Genomic DNA, 19,474 nt, shown 5'->3' on the forward strand with positions numbered 1-19,474 from the left:
ATAAAAGAAATGCTCTTCATTGTGTAATGCACATACACTGTACATTATCCATAAAAGAAAAGGTGGCTTTGAAGTCACTATCAGTTGCCATGAGCTCAGCTCACTCAGGTAAGCTGTGTCTGGTAAATTTGGGCTTACATATGAGAAAATAGGTCTGTGTGGTAAGTGTGCATTATATAAAAAAAATCCTGCAGTGTGCAGTGCATAATGAGAAAAAACAGTGACCGTGCCTTTGGTGTAAAACAGCGACTTTGTGGTGTATTTTTGTATAGTTTGTATGGTTTTATTCTCTGTTTTCTTGTTTTTTTTTTGGTCAGAAAGTACTTTGAAATTGAGTTCAAAGCAGCGGAAATGTTCGATTTTTGCCAATGTTCAAGAGTAAACAGATGACGTCACTGTCCAGTACGTGTCCAACTGGCCAGTCTAATACACAGTCATGAATGGGTTGACATTATTTATACAATTATTACAATAATGCAGTAGTCTGCATAAGAGTAAATCTTTTATTTTTTGTGTGAATAAAAATTCAAAATGGAAAGCATGTGTAATATAAAAGTGGCCTGGAGATGTGACTAATGAACAGAGAAAATGTTATTTTAGCACCAGGAATGTCTGCATTGTTTATTCTGGACCCTATTTTGAAATTGGTATGTCTTGAAATTTGTGTGAAATTGGCCAAATTACTGATTTCTGACCACTTTATTGGGTAGTTGAAATAGGTAAATGGGCAGTTTCTTGTACTCAATCAATAGAATAGAAGGAATACTGGCAAAATAGCCATGAATTTGGTTGACTGGAACAATGGAATAGGCCAAAAGTAGGGCATAAAGTGGGTGAAATCGCCAATGCATAAATATCGCCATTGGGTTAAGTGTATTTTAACCTAACCACTCTGTAGCTATAAAGAATTCCTGGAAAATAAGTCTGAATTGAGACTTAAATTTTTTTAAATACAGTTCTATCAAGGAAAGTTGCGTAATGCTAGTGAGGGGCTCTTGATCCAAGGAATTATATCTGTCCTTCCCTTCTTGGATCAAACCTCATTGCCTTCCACTTATCAGGCACTGTATAACCCTAATGGGTTTAGTACTTCCCTTAAAAATAAAAATAATTTCAGTATTGTTGGTCTGTTGACAAGTTCTTCTTTTTATACTATTAGATTTAGTAATTATTTAATATGCTAGATACAGTGGAACCTCATTTTTCGGCTGCTGTGTTTATTGACCGATTTGTATTTAGGCTGTTTTTTCGGCGGAAATTTTGCTCCATATTTTGGCCGTGGCCATGTATATCGGCCGTATTAGATGCGTCAGCCTGGGACGCCGCGTGTAGGTGAGTCAGTCTCCCTTTGTCTGTTGGCAAGTGAGCATATACTCTGCACATTCATCCAAACATTTCCTTAAAATCCATTGTTTTTGGTGTTTTTTTATTAAGTCCAACTGTGAAATAAGTCACCATGGGATGTATGGCAAAAACAAATCAACAGTCACTTCTATCCTGGCAAAGAAAGAACAAATCAAGGAAGCTGATGTGGCTTGTTTATTAAGTGCGACTCTGAAATAAGCCACCATGGGCAGGGAGTGTAGCAGGCAGGCAGGGAGTGTAGCAGGCATGTAGGGAGTGTAGCATGGAGGGAAGGAGTGTAGCAGGCAGGCAGGGAGTGTAACAGGCATGCAGGGAGTGTAGCATGGAGGCAGGGAGTGTGGAAGGGAGGCAGGGAGTGTAGCAGGCAGGCATGGAGTGTAGCATGGAGAGAAGGAGTGTAGCAGGCAGGCAGGGGGTGTAGCATGGAGGCAGGGAGTGTAGCAGGCAGGCAGGGAGTGTGGAAGGCAGGCAGGGAGTGTGGAAGGGAGGCAGGGAGTGTAGTAGGCAGGCAGGGAGTGTAGCATGGAGGGAGGGAGTGTAGCAGGCAGGCAGGGAGTGTAACAGGCATGCAGGGAGTGTAGCATGGAGGCAGGGAGTGTAGCAGGTAGGCAGGGAGTGTGGAAGGGAGGCAGGGAGTGTAGCAGGCAGGCAGGGAGTGTAACAGGCATGCAGGGAGTGTAGCATGGAGGCAGGGAGTGTAGCAGGTAGGCAGGGAGTGTGGAAGGGAGGCAGGGAGTGTAGCAGGCAGGCATGGAGTGTAGCAGGCATGCAGGGAGTGTAGCAGGCAGGGAGGGAAGCAACCCCAGAGAAGGCTTTGATACCTGAAGTCCTTATGGAAGGGGATTCCCCTTCAAAACAATAATCAGTCTTCCCTCTCTCCATAAGCCATAAGCCAACAAGAGTCTTCGATAAAGGTATATACATAATAGTGATTTAAATGTTTATTTATTTATTTTATTTAGTTCTCATTGTTTTGTGTATGTAAAACTATAATTAATCTTTAAAAAATGTATTTTTTTGTGAATATTTTTGAGTGTCTGGTACGGGTTAATTGTATTTACATTAATTCTTATGGGAAATATTCCATCGAATTTGAACCGTTTCGAATTTAGGCTGACCTTCTGGAATGGATTACGGCCGAAAAACGAGGTTCCACTGTATGTGATTAAGCAGCATGTAAGTTTATTATTACATATATTGTTTTCTCATGAGTCTTCTTTCACGTAATTACAGATGACAGTGCGTGATGGCTCAAGAACACTGCGTCCTGATGAACCTTCACTAGTTCCTGGGGAGCATATGGAGGGGACAGCACGAGAGGTGACCTACCTCTGTCCGTACACAGGTCCAAAGAAGGGCACGTTATCCGTCACTAATTATCGTTTATACTTTCGAAGTCCCGAAACTGATCCCCCTTTTGAATTAGAAGTACCGTTGGGTGTGGTGAGTTTCAATATTATTAGTTTAAAAACCATATTAACTTGTGATAGTTAATAAAAAGTAATACAGTATATATGTATATCAATAAATGTTGTTGTTAGCCAGAAATAATAATAGATTTTTAATAAAGTCTTTTGCAATAGAAAAAAGAATTAGACATTGGCTTAAAGATGTGAGAGGTGTATCATATATATACTTGGATGTAGGTCAAGGTTTATAAAGTAAAATTTTAAGCAGAAAGTATGGGAAGATCAGACCTATTTATGAGTACAGTAATACCTTTGAGAGATTGAAATTCTTACATGCTAGATTCCCTCTTTAGTGCATCTAGAACACCATACTCTGTAACTATATTCCAAGTTAAATATTTTAACACAGCAGCCATCGCCCAACTTAAATATACAGGTTTTTTTTTTTTCTCTCAACAAGTCGGCCGTCTCCCACCGAGGCAGAGTGACCCAAAAAAAGAAAGAAAATCCCCAAAAAGAAAATACTTTCATCATCATTCAACACTTTCACCACACTCGCACATTATCACTGTTTTTGCAGAGGTGCTCAGAATACAACAGTCTAGAAGCATACACATATAAAGATACACAACATATCCCTCCAAACTGCCAATATCCCAAACCCCTCCTTTAAAGTGCAGGCATTGTACTTCCCATTTCCAGGACTCAGGTATCAATAAATAATGCATAGTAGTTGTATATGCATTGGTCAAGCACCAGAGACATGGTTAGGTTCCATGTAGACCTAGTCAGGCACCAGGGAGAAATGGTCAAGCACCAGGGAGAGCTAGTCAGGCACCAGGGAGAGCTAGTCAAGCACCAAGAAGACCTGGTCAGGCACCAGTGAGACCTGGATAATCACCAGTGAGACCTGGTTAAGCACCAGGGAAACCTGGTCAAGCACCAGAGAGACCTGGCCATGCACTAGGGAGACCTGGTTAGTCTCCATGTAGACCTTAAAATGCAGGGTATCTGGTCAGGCTCTGTAGCTTGTTCTAACATCCCTTCCTTAGGTTAAGTTGTAGTCTATGAGGTTCACTTAAGTTAAAGCTAATTTATGAATATGATGGAAAACATCTTTCCTCTATTTACAAAACAACAGATCACTGCCAAAACTGAAAACTAACCATTATTTAGTTTCTCTCTCTACAGTTTATTGATATGAAATGCTAACAATTGTGTAAGACAATATAAACAAATATTTTTTATTTTGTTTTGGTGTGGAGAAGAGACTGAGGGTAATTCAGTGAGAAGAGGGGTGAGTACAGTAAGCCAAATCACATTAAGTAGAGGAGAAAGACAGTGTCAGTGCCTGTCCTCCAATATTTTCCCTATGACCATACTGTCCCAACCATCAACCCATCCTCCTCCTCTTCCCACTAACCACTAATGCATACTAGACATGGATAACTGTGCCAACAAACAGAACAATATACGTAAACAGAGTAATAAAGTTGCAGTTCTTTACCAGTCTTTTCCCAACAAACAAGTGTTTGATGTTAGTAAGATCTGCCTAGCATGGGCCAGTTGGATTGCTGCAGTGCACCTGTCCTTACGTAATGGGTGTAAGGAGGATCTTTCTAGCATGACCTAATTGGCTTGCTGCAGTGCACCTATCCTTAAGTAATGGTTGGGTGTAAGTAGGATCTTCCTAGTATAAGCCAGTTGGCTTGCTGCAGTTCACCTGTCCTTAAGTTATGGTTGGGTGTAAGTAGGAACTGCCTAGCATAGGCATTAGGCCTACTGCAGTGCTAGTGTATTCTTATGTTCTTACGTAATGGATGGGTGTGAGTAGGACCTGCTTACTGAGGTTCTCCTTTATTCTTATATTTATCAAGTCTTTGCCTCTTCAAGTGGCAAAGAGGCTCTTGTTCTGAGGAACTGGACCTTTCAGTATTCTTCCTCCGACTGAACCTAACTACCCCCCCCCACTCCTCCCTTCCCTGCCCTATCCTTGCCATCCCTCCCCTCTCCTTCCTTTGCTGCTTTTGGCCTTTGGGGTCCTCTCTGAAATTCTAGCTCCTATGATTGGGAAAGGGTGTCATTATCTGTCCCATTCTGTTGAGGTCCTTGGTGGTTGTGGTGTTTGCTGTGGAATCTGGATCATCTGGAGATGTTACAGTCCACCCTCTGAAGTCCCGGAGGGTGGCATACAGTGTCCTTCAGGTGGCAGGTGTATCTCCGGAGGCTGCCTGTTGGTTCCAGGAGGTGGTGCCTGAAGGAAGTATGCCTTGCGGCAGGCTTCTGGCCGCCCTCTCTTTTGTCCTCCAGGTGGATGTGAGGTTGCTATCCTGGATTGCTGGGTTACTGGTATGGGTTTCATACCACACCTGCACTACTGGCTGCACTGAGGGCCCCCCTTGTACCCATGTACCCCCCTTCTTTTTTTTTTAAAAAAGATTAAAAAAAAAAAATAAAAACCTTACCATGGAGTCCCAGGTCCATGAAATTCCTCCTCCTGGGCCCCTTTCTCCTGTGTCAACCCCCCTCATTGCTCTGCCTCATCTTTAGACCATTTTTTAGCCCTCTCTAACAACCCAGTACCTTCTCCAGGTAGCATTTCATTGCCCATCTCTGGTACTGAGGTTTCGCCTGACCCTTTTGATGTGTCTGACCTCCGTGCATTTTTGACTGTGTTTCCGGCTTTACCCTCTACAGTGTGGTGATTTTCAGATTGCCCATTCATTTCAGGATGGACCACCACTGGTCCCTCACCTAAACATCCATGACCTCCTAACAGATGACACTGTCCCAGTTACCTCTTGCTCTTCACAGAAATGCCCAACATAACACTTACCTCCCCTTACACTCTTATGTTTCAAGGTACACACTGGACTAAATTCTTCACTCTAAAACTGACATCTCCTACTGACTATCTTTCAGACCATAGTATCAGCAGTGCACTCCTATGCTATGTTGGTCAAAAATACTTCATATCATGCTCTTGAGAGTGGTGCCTGCATCATCACTGCAAAATGCTGGACAGGCTCACAATCTTTCCATTCTTACCTTCATTGACAATATTCCTGTCACAATTCAATTCTTGCAGTGGAACCATAAATCTTCCACATACCATTATTCATGAGTGGCATAGACATATTCATGAGATAAAGTATATGAAAAATTAAGGCTCTTTTGGCAAAAAGTCAGGGTTGACCTATTTTGCACATGCTATTGGATTATACTTGAGTATATATGGTACATGAAATAAAGTTCCTGTGTAAGGAAGGGAAAAAGTAAAGGGTAGTACAATATTCTGATAGGGTTTGTGAAGAACAGTAACTCATTACAGTTTGGGATAGAGAATATTACAAGTAAGGCAAAAGGTAGAAGATGAAGAGGAAGACTAAGAACAGAGTAAGAGGATGGAATGACAGTGTGTCTCATAACCAATTTGTAGTCAGACATGTAGGGTATCAATATGGAATAATACATCAATTTTAAAATGATAGGGGTATATAAAGGATATGCTTTACATGGTATCATGCAAGTTACTACATAACTTTGTTGATTTAGTTACGACATATATGCTTTGTTAAATATTTAATAATTTCAGGTATCAAGAATAGAGAAAGTGGGTGGTGCAAATACTAGTCGTGGCGAAAACTCATATGGTATTGAAATATTTTGTAAAGATATTCGAAACTTGCGGTTTGCTCATAAGCAGGTATGGCTACTGTTTGATGTTTTGAGTCGATCTATTTTTTTTATGATTTCTAACAATAATCTTCATGTTGTTATATATTATTTTAATGGAATGAGCTGCATGTGTTTCTCTCATTTCAGAGAGTTTTCATGTACTGTATTATGAATTTTCTTTTGCTAAAGTCACATGATCCATGTAATGATTTTCCAGAATTCTAACAGAGCAAATGTTATGCACGCTTTGTTGTACTGTACATGCTTACCTACTAATTTTGCTTTAGATTTCCTCACTTAAAATGTGGCAGTTATGAATTTTTCTTTTTGGGTTTCATAATGTATTGCTCTATTATTTTCCCATCTGCAGTATTTCCTCACAAGTTTTGTAGTACTTCACTTGATATAAATAATCTTTTACAAACACAGAATACTAAGAACTTTTAGGATTTTTGAGAGTAAATTAGTGCCTTTTTTATTATTGTTTTATTATACTCTCCTTTCCATGCAAATTATCCATAATCCCCATATTTGTTTTCTTATAAATTATATATATTTTTTTCGGGCCACCCTGCCTTGGTGGGAATCGGCCGGTGTGATAATAAAAAAAAAAAATATTTTTTTTATGAATGTGACCTGTAAACTTTATACTGTGCTAGGTATTATTTATTTGTCATTGCTGATTTGAAGTTGTGGAAGCAGAGCTATGCTTGTATTGTCTTGTAGTATTTAATGTTTTATCTATCATCTGTATATTTTATAATTTTCAGTTTCCGCAGCATGTACCATGTTGATGGTAAAAAAAACAAAACAGCAAAGAACCTTTTTATTAATACAGCATTTAACCCACTAGCCAGTTCATTTTATCAACAACGTGGAATATATAAAAGAAAAAGCTGTATATAATGCATGTGGTGGAGGTTAGGTCAGGTGGTGCCAGGATAGGTTATGTAATATCAGGACAACTGTATAGCCCTTGTGGCTTAGTGCTTCTTTTTTATAATAATAATAATAATATCAGGACAGGTCAGGTGCTCTTGGAGGCATGTCTGTTGCTGTTGGGTCTGGTCAGGTGCTGTTAGGGCAAGTGAGGTGCCATTGGGTCTTGTCAGGTGCTGTGTGGAAGGGGGAGCAAGTGAGGTGCTCTTGGGGATAAGTGAGGTGCTGGTGAGGAAGGTCAGAGGGATGTAAATTTTGTCTAAACCCATTCAGATTCAAAATTCAAAATTTTATTTCACATAGTGTACAATGTGTAGTTTACATGTAATAAAATATTGTTAAGGACAAAGAAAGTCACTAACATGCATGAGCATTTTGGGCAGACTAATCCTAATGCTTACACACTACTAAAACCTATAGACATGGGTTATGGAGTGGTGAATTTTAATTATACATTATAAAACTAAACTGTCATATCTGGGCACCTCTGCAAAAACAGTGATTGTGTGTAAATGATGGGGAAAGTGTGTCTTTTTTGGGTCACCCTGCCTCAGTAGGAGATAAGAACATAAGAACATAAGAACGAAGGAACACTGCAGAAGGCCTACTGGCCCATGCGAGGCAGGTCCAAGTCTCCTACCGGCTTAAGCCAGTGCACCCAACCTAGTCAGGTCAGGTCACATTGACTTAAGGGAGGAACACGGCAACCGACCTGGTAGCTCAAGCTATCAGGTCCAACTCACACCCACCCACATCCACTCATGTATTTATCCAACCTATTTTTAAAGCTACATGTTAAAATAAAAAAAATATAAAAAGGGGGTAGCAAAAATTTTATAATCAATAAAATTTGTAGTAGAGAGGTTGCAAAAAAAGAAGTATTACAGTTAGTATAATTTACAATAGTACGATTTTAAGTGTGTATTAATATTTTAAATTGATTTAATGTTAAGTTAATTGGGCTTTCTTGAGTAGTTTCAAACTGGTTCAGGCATAGTATAGTTTGGGAGATAAGGTGATTTTTAATTATAGCCTTAAATTGACTGGCAAACAGGAAACCTTTTGCTAGTTCAGGCAATGAATCCCAGATCTTTGGGCCCTTTGTGTGCATTGCATTTTTGCATAAGGTGAGACAGGCACGAGGGATGTCAAGAAGTTTGAGAGGAGAGTTTATATTGGAGTTTAATGTTCTATATATATATAGTAGACATGGTAATATGAGTGCATGTTTTGTATATTATGTAAGTTCAAACTCTTGAAGAGTGGAGGGGTGTGTTGTTACGTGCAGGAGTTAGTGATCATCCACACAGCAGCTTTTCGTTGGATTTTTAATAGTTTAAAGTGATTAGTCATAGTAGATCCCCAAGCACAAATACCATAGGTGAGGTAGGGATAAATTAGAGAGTGGTATAGTGTAAGTAGTGCCATTTGGGGTACATAGTACTGTATTTTGGAAAGGATGTAGTATACTGTTTGAAGACCTGTCCTGGCAGCCCTGACCTGTCCTGGCAGCACCTGCCCTGTCCTGGCAGTACCTGCCCTGTCCTGGCAATGCCTTCCCTGTCATGGCAGCACCTGCCCTGTCCTGGCAGCACCTTACCTGTCCTGCCAGCACCTTATCTGTCCTGGCAGCACCTGACCTGTCCTGGCAGCACCTTACCTGTCCTGGCAGCACCTTACCTGTCCTGGCAGCACCTGACCTGTCCTGGCAGCACCTTACCTGTCCTGGCAGCACTTTACCTGTCCTGGCAGCACCTGACCTGTCCTGGCAGCACTTGACCTGCCCTGGCAGCACTTGACCTGTCCTGGGTAGCACCTTTCCTGTCCTGGCAGCACCTGACTTGACCCATTGGCTCCTCGCTGCCTCCAATGTTTTTTTTTTTTTATTTTTATTATCACACCGGCCGATTCCCACCAAGGCAGGGTGGCCCGAAAAAGAAAAACTTTCACCATCATTCACTCCATCACTGTCTTGCCAGAAGGGTGCTTTACACTACAGTTTTTAAACTGCAACATTAACACCCCTCCTTCAGAGTGCAGGCACTGTACTTCCCATCTCCAGGACTCAAGTCCGGCCTGCCGGTTTCCCTGAATCCCTTCATAAATGTTACTTTGCTCACACTCCAACAGCACGTCAAGTATTAAAAACCATTTGTCTCCATTCACTCCTATCAAACACGCTCACGCATGCCTGCTGGAAGTCCAAGCCCCTCGCACACAAAACCTCCTTTACCCCCTCCCTCCAACCCTTCCTAGGCCGACCCCTACCCCGCCTTCCTTCCACTACAGACTGATACACTCTTGAAGTCATTCTATTTCGCTCCATTCTCTCTACATGTCCGAACCACCTCAACAACCCTTCCTCAGCCCTCTGGACAACAGTTTTGGTAATCCCGCACCTCCTCCTAACTTCCAAACTACGAATTCTCTGCATTATATTCACACCACACATTGCCCTCAGACATGACATCTCCACTGCCTCCAGCCTTCTCCTCGCTGCAACATTCATCACCCACGCTTCACACCCATATAAGAGCGTTGGTAAAACTATACTCTCATACATTCCCCTCTTTGCCTCCAAGGACAAAGTTCTCTGTCTCCACAGACTCCTAAGTGCACCACTCACTCTTTTTCCCTCATCAATTCTATGATTCACCTCATCTTTCATAGACCCATCCGCTGACACGTCCACTCCCAAATATCTGAATGCGTTCACCTCCTCCATACTCTCTCCCTCCAATCTGATATTCAATCTTTCATCACCTAATCTTTTTGTTATCCTCATAACCTTACTCTTTCCTGTATTCACCTTTAATTTTCTTCTTTTGCACACCCTACCAAATTCATCCACCAATCTCTGCAACTTCTCTTCAGAATCTCCCAAGAGCACAGTGTCATCAGCAAAGAGCAGCTGTGACAACTCCCACTTTGTGTGTGATTCTTTATCTTTTAACTCCACGCCTCTTGCCAAGACCCTCGCATTTACTTCTCTTACAACCCCATCTATAAATATATTAAACAACCACGGTGACATCACACATCCTTGTCTAAGGCCTACTTTTACTGGGAAAAAATTTCCCTCTTTCCTACATACTCTAACTTGAGCCTCACTATCCTCGTAAAAACTCTTCACTGCTTTCAGTAACCTACCTCCTACACCATACACTTGCAACATCTGCCACATTGCCCCCCTATCCACCCTGTCATACGCCTTTTCCAAATCCATAAATGCCACAAAGACCTCTTTAGCCTTATCTAAATACTGTTCACTTATATGTTTCACTGTAAACACCTGGTCCACACACCCCCTACCTTTCCTAAAGCCTCCTTGTTCATCTGCTATCCTATTCTCCGTCTTACTCTTAATTCTTTCAATTATAACTCTACCATACACTTTACCAGGTACACTCAACAGACTTATCCCCCTATAATTTTTGCACTCTCTTTTATCCCCTTTGCCTTTATACAAAGGAACTATGCATGCTCTCTGCCAATCCCTAGGTACCTTACCCTCTTCCATACATTTATTAAATAATTGCACCAACCACTCCAAAACTATATCCCCACCTGCTTTTAACATTTCTATCTTTATCCCATCAATCCCGGCTGCCTTACCCCCTTTCATTTTACCTACTGCCTCACGAACTTCCCCCACACTCACAACTGGCTCTTCCTCACTCCTACAAGATGTTATTCCTCCTTGCCCTATACACGAAATCACAGCTTCCCTATCTTCATCAACATTTAACAATTCCTCAAAATATTCCTTCCATCTTCCCAATACCTCTAACTCTCCATTTAATAACTCTCCTCTCCTATTTTTAACTGACAAATCCATTTGTTCTCTAGGCTTTCTTAACTTGTTAATCTCACTCCAAAACTTTTTCTTATTTTCATCAAAATTTGTTGATAACATCTCACCCACTCTCTCATTTGCTCTCTTTTTACATTGCTTCACCACTCTCTTAACTTCTCTCTTTTTCTCCATATACTCTTCCCTCCTTGCATCACTTCTACTTTGTAAAAACTTCTCATATGCTAACTTTTTCTCCCTTACTACTCTCTTTACATCATCATTCCACCAATCGCTCCTCTTCCCTCCTGCACCCACTTTCCTGTAACCACAAACTTCTGCTGAACACTCTAACACTACATTTTTAAACCTACCCCATACCTCTTCGACCCCATTGCCTATGCTCTCATTAGCCCATCTATCCTCCAATAGCTGTTTATATCTTACCCTAACTGCCTCCTCTTTTAGTTTATAAACCTTCACCTCTCTCTTCCCTGATGCTTCTATTCTCCTTGTATCCCATCTACCTTTTACTCTCAGTGTAGCTACAACTAGAAAGTGATCTGATATATCTGTGGCCCCTCTATAAACATGTACATCCTGAAGTCTACTCAACAGTCTTTTATCTACCAATACATAATCCAACAAACTACTGTCATTTCGCCCTACATCATATCGTGTATACTTATTTATCCTCTTTTTCTTAAAATATGTATTACCTATAACTAAACCCCTTTCTATACAAAGTTCAATCAAAGGGCTCCCATTATCATTTACACCTGGCACCCCAAACTTACCTACCACACCCTCTCTAAAAGTTTCTCCTACTTTAGCATTCAAGTCCCCTACCACAATTACTCTCTCACTTGGTTCAAAGGCTCCTATACATTCACTTAACATCTCCCAAAATCTCTCTCTCTCCTCTGCATTCCTCTCTTCTCCAGGTGCATACACGCTTATTATGACCCACTTCTCGCATCCAACCTTTACTTTAATCCACATAATTCTTGAATTTACACATTCATATTCTCTTTTCTCCTTCCATAACTGATCATTTAACATTACTGCTACCCCTTCCTTTGCTCTAACTCTCTCAGATACTCCAGATTTAATCCCATTTATTTCCCCCCACTGAAACTCTCCTACCCCCTTCAGCTTTGTTTCGCTTAGGGCCAGGACATCCAACTTCTTTTCATTCATAACATCAGCAATCATCTGTTTCTTGTCATCCGCACTACATCCACGCACATTTAAGCAACCCAGTTTTATAAAGTTTTTCTTCTTCTCTTTTTTTAGTAATTGTATACAGGAGAAGGGGTTACTAGCCCATTGCTCCCGGCATTTTAGTCGCCTCATACGACACGCATGGCTTACGGAGGAAAGATTCTTTTCCACTTCCCCATGGACAATAGAAGAAATAAAAAAGAACAAGAGCTATTTAGAAAAAGGAGAAAAACCTAGATGTATGTATATATATATATGCATGTGCGTGTCTGTGAAGTGTGACCAAAGTGTAAGTAGGAGTAGCAAGATATCCCTGTTATCTTAGCGTGTTTATGAGGCAGAAAAAGAAACCAGCAATCCTACCATCATGCAAAACAGTTACAGGTTTTTGTTTCACAGTCATCTGGCAGGACGGTAGTACTTCCCTGGGTGGTTGCTGTCTACAAACCTACTACCAATGTTTTTATGTACATGTATTCCTTGTACTTGATAAAGAGCTCTACTGATGTTGTCTTTTTCTTCTTTCTTATATTGGCTTACCCATTCAATTCCACACTTTTTACCTTGTATCCCATGCTTCTATTGTCATCACTCTTTTTGTGAGAAAATTTCTTGCATCCTTTTCTCATTTACAACTGTGACCTGTTCTTCCTGTTGATGGTGCTTCTAAATCTTCTTTATCCGTTTTTCATATAATTTTATGTGGTTATCGTGTCATTTCTTTTCTCTTGTCAGCTAGGGAAAAATTGATGGTGAATGTTTTCTTTCCTTACATGATTCTGCCAAAAAAAGAAGTGTTAGATAAAAATTAAAAGTTGATATTTAGGTGTTGGCATCCCAGTTAATTTCTGAAAATCAAAAGTAATAGTAATATCCAGTGTTTCAGAAGCTTTTGTTAAAAAAAGAAAATGGATTCATAAGGGCATGTCAGATGCTGTATGTGGCTTTTTTTTTTTTTTTTTTTTAGCAAATTTATTACTGGTACTCTAAAAGGGTGTAGAGTGTTAATTAAGGTAAAAATTACTGAGACTAACAGCTGACAGATTTTTTTTCCCATACTTGTCTCTCACCAAGGTAAAGCATTCCAGAAAAGGAAATGCATTTAGTATTCTTTATTCAGAGCTATCTTGATGGAACACAGTGTGAAGACTCCTCAGTTGAAATGACCTGAGCTGCAACACTCCCACCCTTCAGTGCAGACACTGTACTTCCCAGATCCAGGATTCCATTAATGTTATCTTACACTCCTATAGCACATCAGGACACCAAAAAAAAAAAAAATGTTTCATTGACTCCAGTGGCTTCATCAGTCCAATACAAAACAGAAAGGTGTAAGGAGAGGAGGAATTTGAGATAATCAGTCCCTCAGCCTGGAATCGATGTGTTCAGTCCATCAATCTTGTAGAAAGTACAGCATAGGGCTGGAGAAGTGGCTTATATACTGTAGTCAGGCGAGACAAAACAGGAGGAGGCTGGATCACAGTGGAATCATCCAGTAGTGTAAGTAGGTCTTTGTCCAAATGTTGGACAAGTGTTGAAGAATTCCTTGTATCAAGATCCCATGATGTTGCAGTGTCTGACATATGTGATAATAGCTATCCTCTGTCTTTGTTCCAAAAAATAGTGATGTCCTACCAATATAAGAAGTTTAATGACCAAATACCAGTATGTATAGTCCCTCAGCCTGTTGGTTACATAAAATTTCCTTTCCATTATCACTTAATTTATAAGAATTTTAAGAAGTGCTATAAATTAGTATTAACCAGTAACCCCTAGATAAAATTCTAATTCATTTTCATGGAACTTCTAACAAGAGGTAGTCACTCACAGTTTCAATATCGTGTAACATCTCTTCTGTGTTCAAATGAAATCTATCACTTTGAATGTTCTAATTGTAATGTAGATATATTGGGAGCCTTATGTAACTGTAAAACTTGGATTTGTGTGTATAGAGGACTTTAATACAAGAGTATAACACTTCCAGTAAAACCATCTTATTCAGCTATCATAATTCATCAGTGGCACAGTCACAAGGGAAGCTAAGAGTGCTAAAGCCTCCAGAGACAAATTTTTTTGTTTTTTTTTTCAACAAGTCGGCCGTCTCCCACCGAGGCAGGGTGACCCAAAAAAGAAAGAAAATCCCCAAAAGGAAAATACTTTCATCATCATTCAACACTTTCACCACACTCGCACATTATCACTGTTTTTGCAGAGGTGCTCAGAATACAACAGTTTAGAAGCATACACATATAAAGATACACAACATATCCCTCCAAACTGCCAATATCCCAAACCCCTCCTTTAAAGTGCAGGCATTGTACTTCCCATTTCCAGGACTCAAGTCCGACTATATGAAAATAACCAGTTTCCCTGAATCCCTTCACTAAATATTACCCTGCTCAAATACCTTTTTTCAATTAATGGCTAATTTTCGTTGTATTGAAGAGTGACCACAAAAAGCATGATAGTTTAAGAAATTTCTCATACTGAAAATCAAATGTTTTGATTTTATCAGCATCTTTTAATTTTTAAGCCCCTCATCTTGATTGAAATTCTGGTTTAAGCTCTTCCCCCCCATCCCAGAATGAAATCCTGGCTTAATTAGGCTCTCCCCCATCCCAGAATTAAATCCTGTCTTTGCTGTTGGAACTCACTCTTAATCCAACAATCAAAGAATAGGGCAATATAATTTTAAAATTATAGCTAAGACAAACAGCAGAGTGGATTTAAGAATTCTAGAAAGATTATATGGTGTATTAGGCAACTTAAAACTGGACTTAATGACAAAGTATCTACAATCAACCTGACAGGTATGTTTTTCTTAGTGTTAAGTACATTTAGCCGGATTTGAGTCCTGGAGGTGGGACGTACAGTACCTGCTCTCTAAAGGAGGGGTTTGGGATATTTGCTGTTTAGAAGGACATCTGAACTGGTGTATCTGAATGCCTCTGGCAAGACAGTGATAGTGTGAGTGATGGTGAAAGTGTTTCTCTTTCAGGTCACCCTGCTTTAATGGGAGATGGCCAGCATGTTAAAAAAAATACATATACAGCCTCTCCTCACTTAGCAATATACTCATTTACCGACGACTCAGACTTATGATGGGCTCTCTGACCAGTACACATACCTAAATAATGTATATTAGAGCTGATTTCCTTTATTCTGTTTATTACAATGTACAGTACACTACTGTAAAAAACATTTCAAAATATGCTAAAAATGTTATGAATGGTGCAAAAGTGACATTAAAACAATATCAAAGATGGTTGACACAAACCCACTACCATTATAGTATGCTCCTTGCTTAGCAATGAATTTGTTTACCTATATGGTCTTAGGAATGGAATTCCATCGTTAAGTGAGGAGAGGCTGTATACATACATACTCCGTGTGGAAGTGGAGAAGAATCCTTCCTCCATAAGCCATGCATGTCATAAGAGGCGACTTAAATGCTGGGAGCAAGGAGCTAGGAACCCCTTCTCCTGTAAAAATTACTTAATGAAAAAAGAAGAAAAACTTTTGTTTCATCTTTATTTTGGGTCACCCTTCCTTAGTGGGAGATGGCCGATGTGTTAAATTTTTTTATACAAATGCATATATGTATACATGTTTATGTATATATATTTTTTTATTTATATATTTATTGTCAATCTTCTCTCTTTTCAAACTGAGATAAAACGATTTATACCTGCACTTAGTGAAAAAAATCTTGTCATTTGAACATTATTTTATGTGAGGAAATACTCTTGTGGCATGAAACTTAAACTATACACTCACTGTTGCTTTAGTGGCTGCAACAGCATGCTGGCTGCTGGCTGCCAGCAAGCATTATCTAACTTCTTTACAAGTTCTTTGAGATTTATAACTCTTCGGTCTTAAGCAGGTGCTTTTAGGGCACTGAACTAACATGGCAGCTCCAAATTTCTTAAGTGTTCATTAATTTCCATTAAGTTCAGGAGGTGAGAAATATAGTGCTTGTGCTCTGAAGGATGGGTAGGAATGTTGCTGTTCAGAGGATCATTTGAATTGTGATGTTACTTATTGAATGAATAATGGTAAAGGTGTTTCCTTCTTTAGGTCACCCTTTCTCTTAAATTTTGTGCTTATTTTGGTATGTTATTATTATTGAGGTCACCCTGCCTTAATGGGCAACAATCAATGTGGTATAAAAAGAAATTGTTGTAGTACTCTGTTTCTTGTGGTGAAGTTTTAGCATTTATTAATGAGAAGAAAGATTTTTATATCTTGTAGTAAATTTGCAACAGATATAATGTTGGGCTATATGCATATATATGTTAGAGTGGATTTAGTTTAATTCGAATGTATATTATGAAGATGTTCTTGTGTCATTTCTGGATTACACTGAAGGAGAGATGCTTTATAAATAAACTTGAGCACATGGAAGAAGAACCCAGCATCATTTCACGTTTAAAAACAAGAATGTTTCTATGTTGGTAAAAATTTCAGCACTAAGTATCTAATAGATTTATCACTTTTTTTTTTTTTTTTTAATAGAATCCAGAAAATTTACCTTCATCGCTTTTAATTCTTAGCACTAACAAGAAATTAGTAATTATAAGGCATTAAAAAGAGTGCATAGTTTATGAATGTATAAATACTATATGAAGAGAGGCTGTATGTTTTGTATATGCCCAGCATTAAGCATGGCAGAAGAAGAAGAATAATGATTGATTTTGTTGGAACCATATTCTAATTGACAAAGAGGAACAAATAAGATTTTCTACACAGAGTTTACATGTTAAATAGAATCTTTATACTCTCCTAGAAGGAAAGCAGAGTAGAAAAAAGATTTAATATATATTACAGTAATCTGATTTATGTGTAACCTGAAATGAAGGTGCCATCCTGGACTCCAGTCATCTGTGAGTTACAGGAAGTAGAGACTAGCTTCTGGATAATGTCTGCTTCCTCAAAAGGAAAGAAAATAATTGAAAGAATTCCTAAGCCAAATGAGTTGAAGACAGAAGAGGTAGAACTACAAAAGTAAATGATAAAAAGTACTGTAGAATTTTGGGAACAGTTATCACCCAAGTCCAGTATGACTCGTGTAGTTAACTAGCAGAATGTTGTCAAGAATTTATTATTTCCAACAGAAGTTTATTGAACCACTTGAGAATATTTAAGGAGCCATCATAAGACCAAGATACATTGCTTTGAATTTGAAAATTTGGAACCTGCAGGATTAAAGTGCAAGCTTCCTGCTGCTTTATAGAGGGTGAAGAATTAATTAAGTTAAAGATTACAGGTACGTCTTGCTACTTCTACTTACACTTAGGTCACACTACACATACATGTACACGTTTATTTATACACACTCATCTGAGTTTTCTTTGATTTTATCTTAATAGTTCTTGGTCTTATTACTTTTCCTTTTATATCCATGGGGAAGTGGAATAAGAATCTTTCCTCCGTAAGCCATGCGTGTTGTAAAAGTCAACTAAAATGCCGGGAACAATGGGCTAGTAACCCCTTTTCCTGTAAAGATTACTAAAAAGAATAAGAAGAAGAAAATTGTCAAAGTGGGAAGTCTGAATGTGCGTGGATGTTGTGCAAATGATAAGAAAGAGATGATTGTGGATGTTATGAATGAGAAGAAACTGGATGTCCTGGCTTTAAGTGAAACAAAGCTGAAGGGGGTGGGAGAGTTTCAATGGAGAGGAATAAATGGGATTAGGTCAGGGGTTTCAAACAGAGTTAGAGCTAAAGAAGGAGTAGCAATAATGTTGAAGGATAAGCTATGGCAGGAAAAGAGGGACTACAAATGTATAAATTCAAGGATTATGTGGAGTAAAATAAAGATTGGATGTGAAAAGTGGGTTATAGTAAGCGTGTATGCACCTGGAGAAGAGAGAAGTGTAGAGGAGAGAGAGAGATTCTGGGAAATGTTGAGTGAATGCGTGGGGAGTTTTGAATCAAGTGTGAGAGTAATGGTGGTTGGGGATTTCAATGCTAAAGTGGGTAAAAATGTTATGGAGGGAGTAGTAGGTAATTTTGGGGTGCCAGGGGTAAATGTAAATAGGGAGCCTTTAATTGAGCTATGTGTAGAAAGAAATTTGGTAATAAGTAATACATATTTTATGAAAAAGAGGATAAATAAATATACAAGGTATGATGTAGCACGTAATGAAAGTAGTTTGTTAGATTATGTATTGGTGGATAAAAGGTTGATGGGTAGGCTCCAGGATGTACATGTTTATAGAGGGGCAACTGATATATCGGATCATTATTTAGTTGTAGCTACAGTTAGAGTAAGAGGTAGATGGGAAAAGAGGAAGGTGGCAACAACAAGTAAGAGGGAGGTGAAAGTGTATAAACTAAGGGAGGAGGAAGTTCGGGCGAGATATAAGCGACTATTGGCAGAAAGGTGGGCTAGTGCAAAGATGAGTAGTGGGGGGGTTGAAGAGGGTTGGAATAGTTTTAAAAATGCAGTATTAGAATGTGGGGCAGAAGTTTGTGGTTATAGGAGGGTGGGGGCAGGAGGAAAGAGGAGTGATTGGTGGAATGATGAAGTAAAGGGTGTGATAAAAGAGAAAAAGGTAGCTTACGAGAGGTTTTTACAAAGCAGAAGTGTTATAAGAAGAGCAGAGTATATGGAGAGTAAAAGAAAGGTGAAGAGAGTGGTGAGAGAGTGCAAAAGGAGAGCAGATGAAAGAGTGGGAGAGGCACTGTCAAGAAATTTTTATGAAAATAAGAAAAAAATTTTGGAGTGAGTTAAACAAGTTAAGGAAGCCTAGGGAAAGTATGGATTTGTCAGTTAAAAACAGAGTAGGGGAGTTAGTAGATGGGGAGAGGGAGGTATTAGGTAGATGGCGAGAATATTTTGAGGAACTTTTAAATGTTAAGGAAGAAAGGGAGGCAGTAATTTCGTGCACTGGCCAGGGAGGTATACCATCTTTTAGGAGTGAAGAAGAGCAGAATGTAAGTGTGGTGGAGGTACGTGAGGCATTACGTAGAATGAAAGGGGGTAAAGCAGCTGGAACTGATGGGATCATGACAGAAATGTTAAAAGCAGGGGGGGATATAGTGTTGGAGTGGTTGGTACTTT

General features: G+C 39.4%; 1 protein-coding gene across 6 annotated transcripts in view; it reads left to right on the plus strand.

Moving 5' to 3' along the window:
- mtm (phosphatidylinositol-3-phosphate phosphatase) overlaps positions 1 to 19,474 on the plus strand; it is a 109,181-nt gene that overhangs the window by 17,411 nt on the left and 72,296 nt on the right. For all 6 annotated transcript variants that reach the window (XM_070096720.1, XM_070096722.1, XM_070096724.1 and 3 more), the window contains 2 exons: positions 2,599 to 2,808; positions 6,370 to 6,480. In XM_070096720.1, the coding sequence (XP_069952821.1) occupies positions 2,599 to 2,808; positions 6,370 to 6,480 (321 nt within the window). The remainder of the gene's footprint in view (positions 1 to 2,598; positions 2,809 to 6,369; positions 6,481 to 19,474) is intronic.

Source organism: Cherax quadricarinatus, chromosome 54 (assembly GCF_038502225.1).
Source record: "Cherax quadricarinatus isolate ZL_2023a chromosome 54, ASM3850222v1, whole genome shotgun sequence".
NCBI lineage: Eukaryota > Metazoa > Arthropoda > Malacostraca > Decapoda > Parastacidae > Cherax > Cherax quadricarinatus.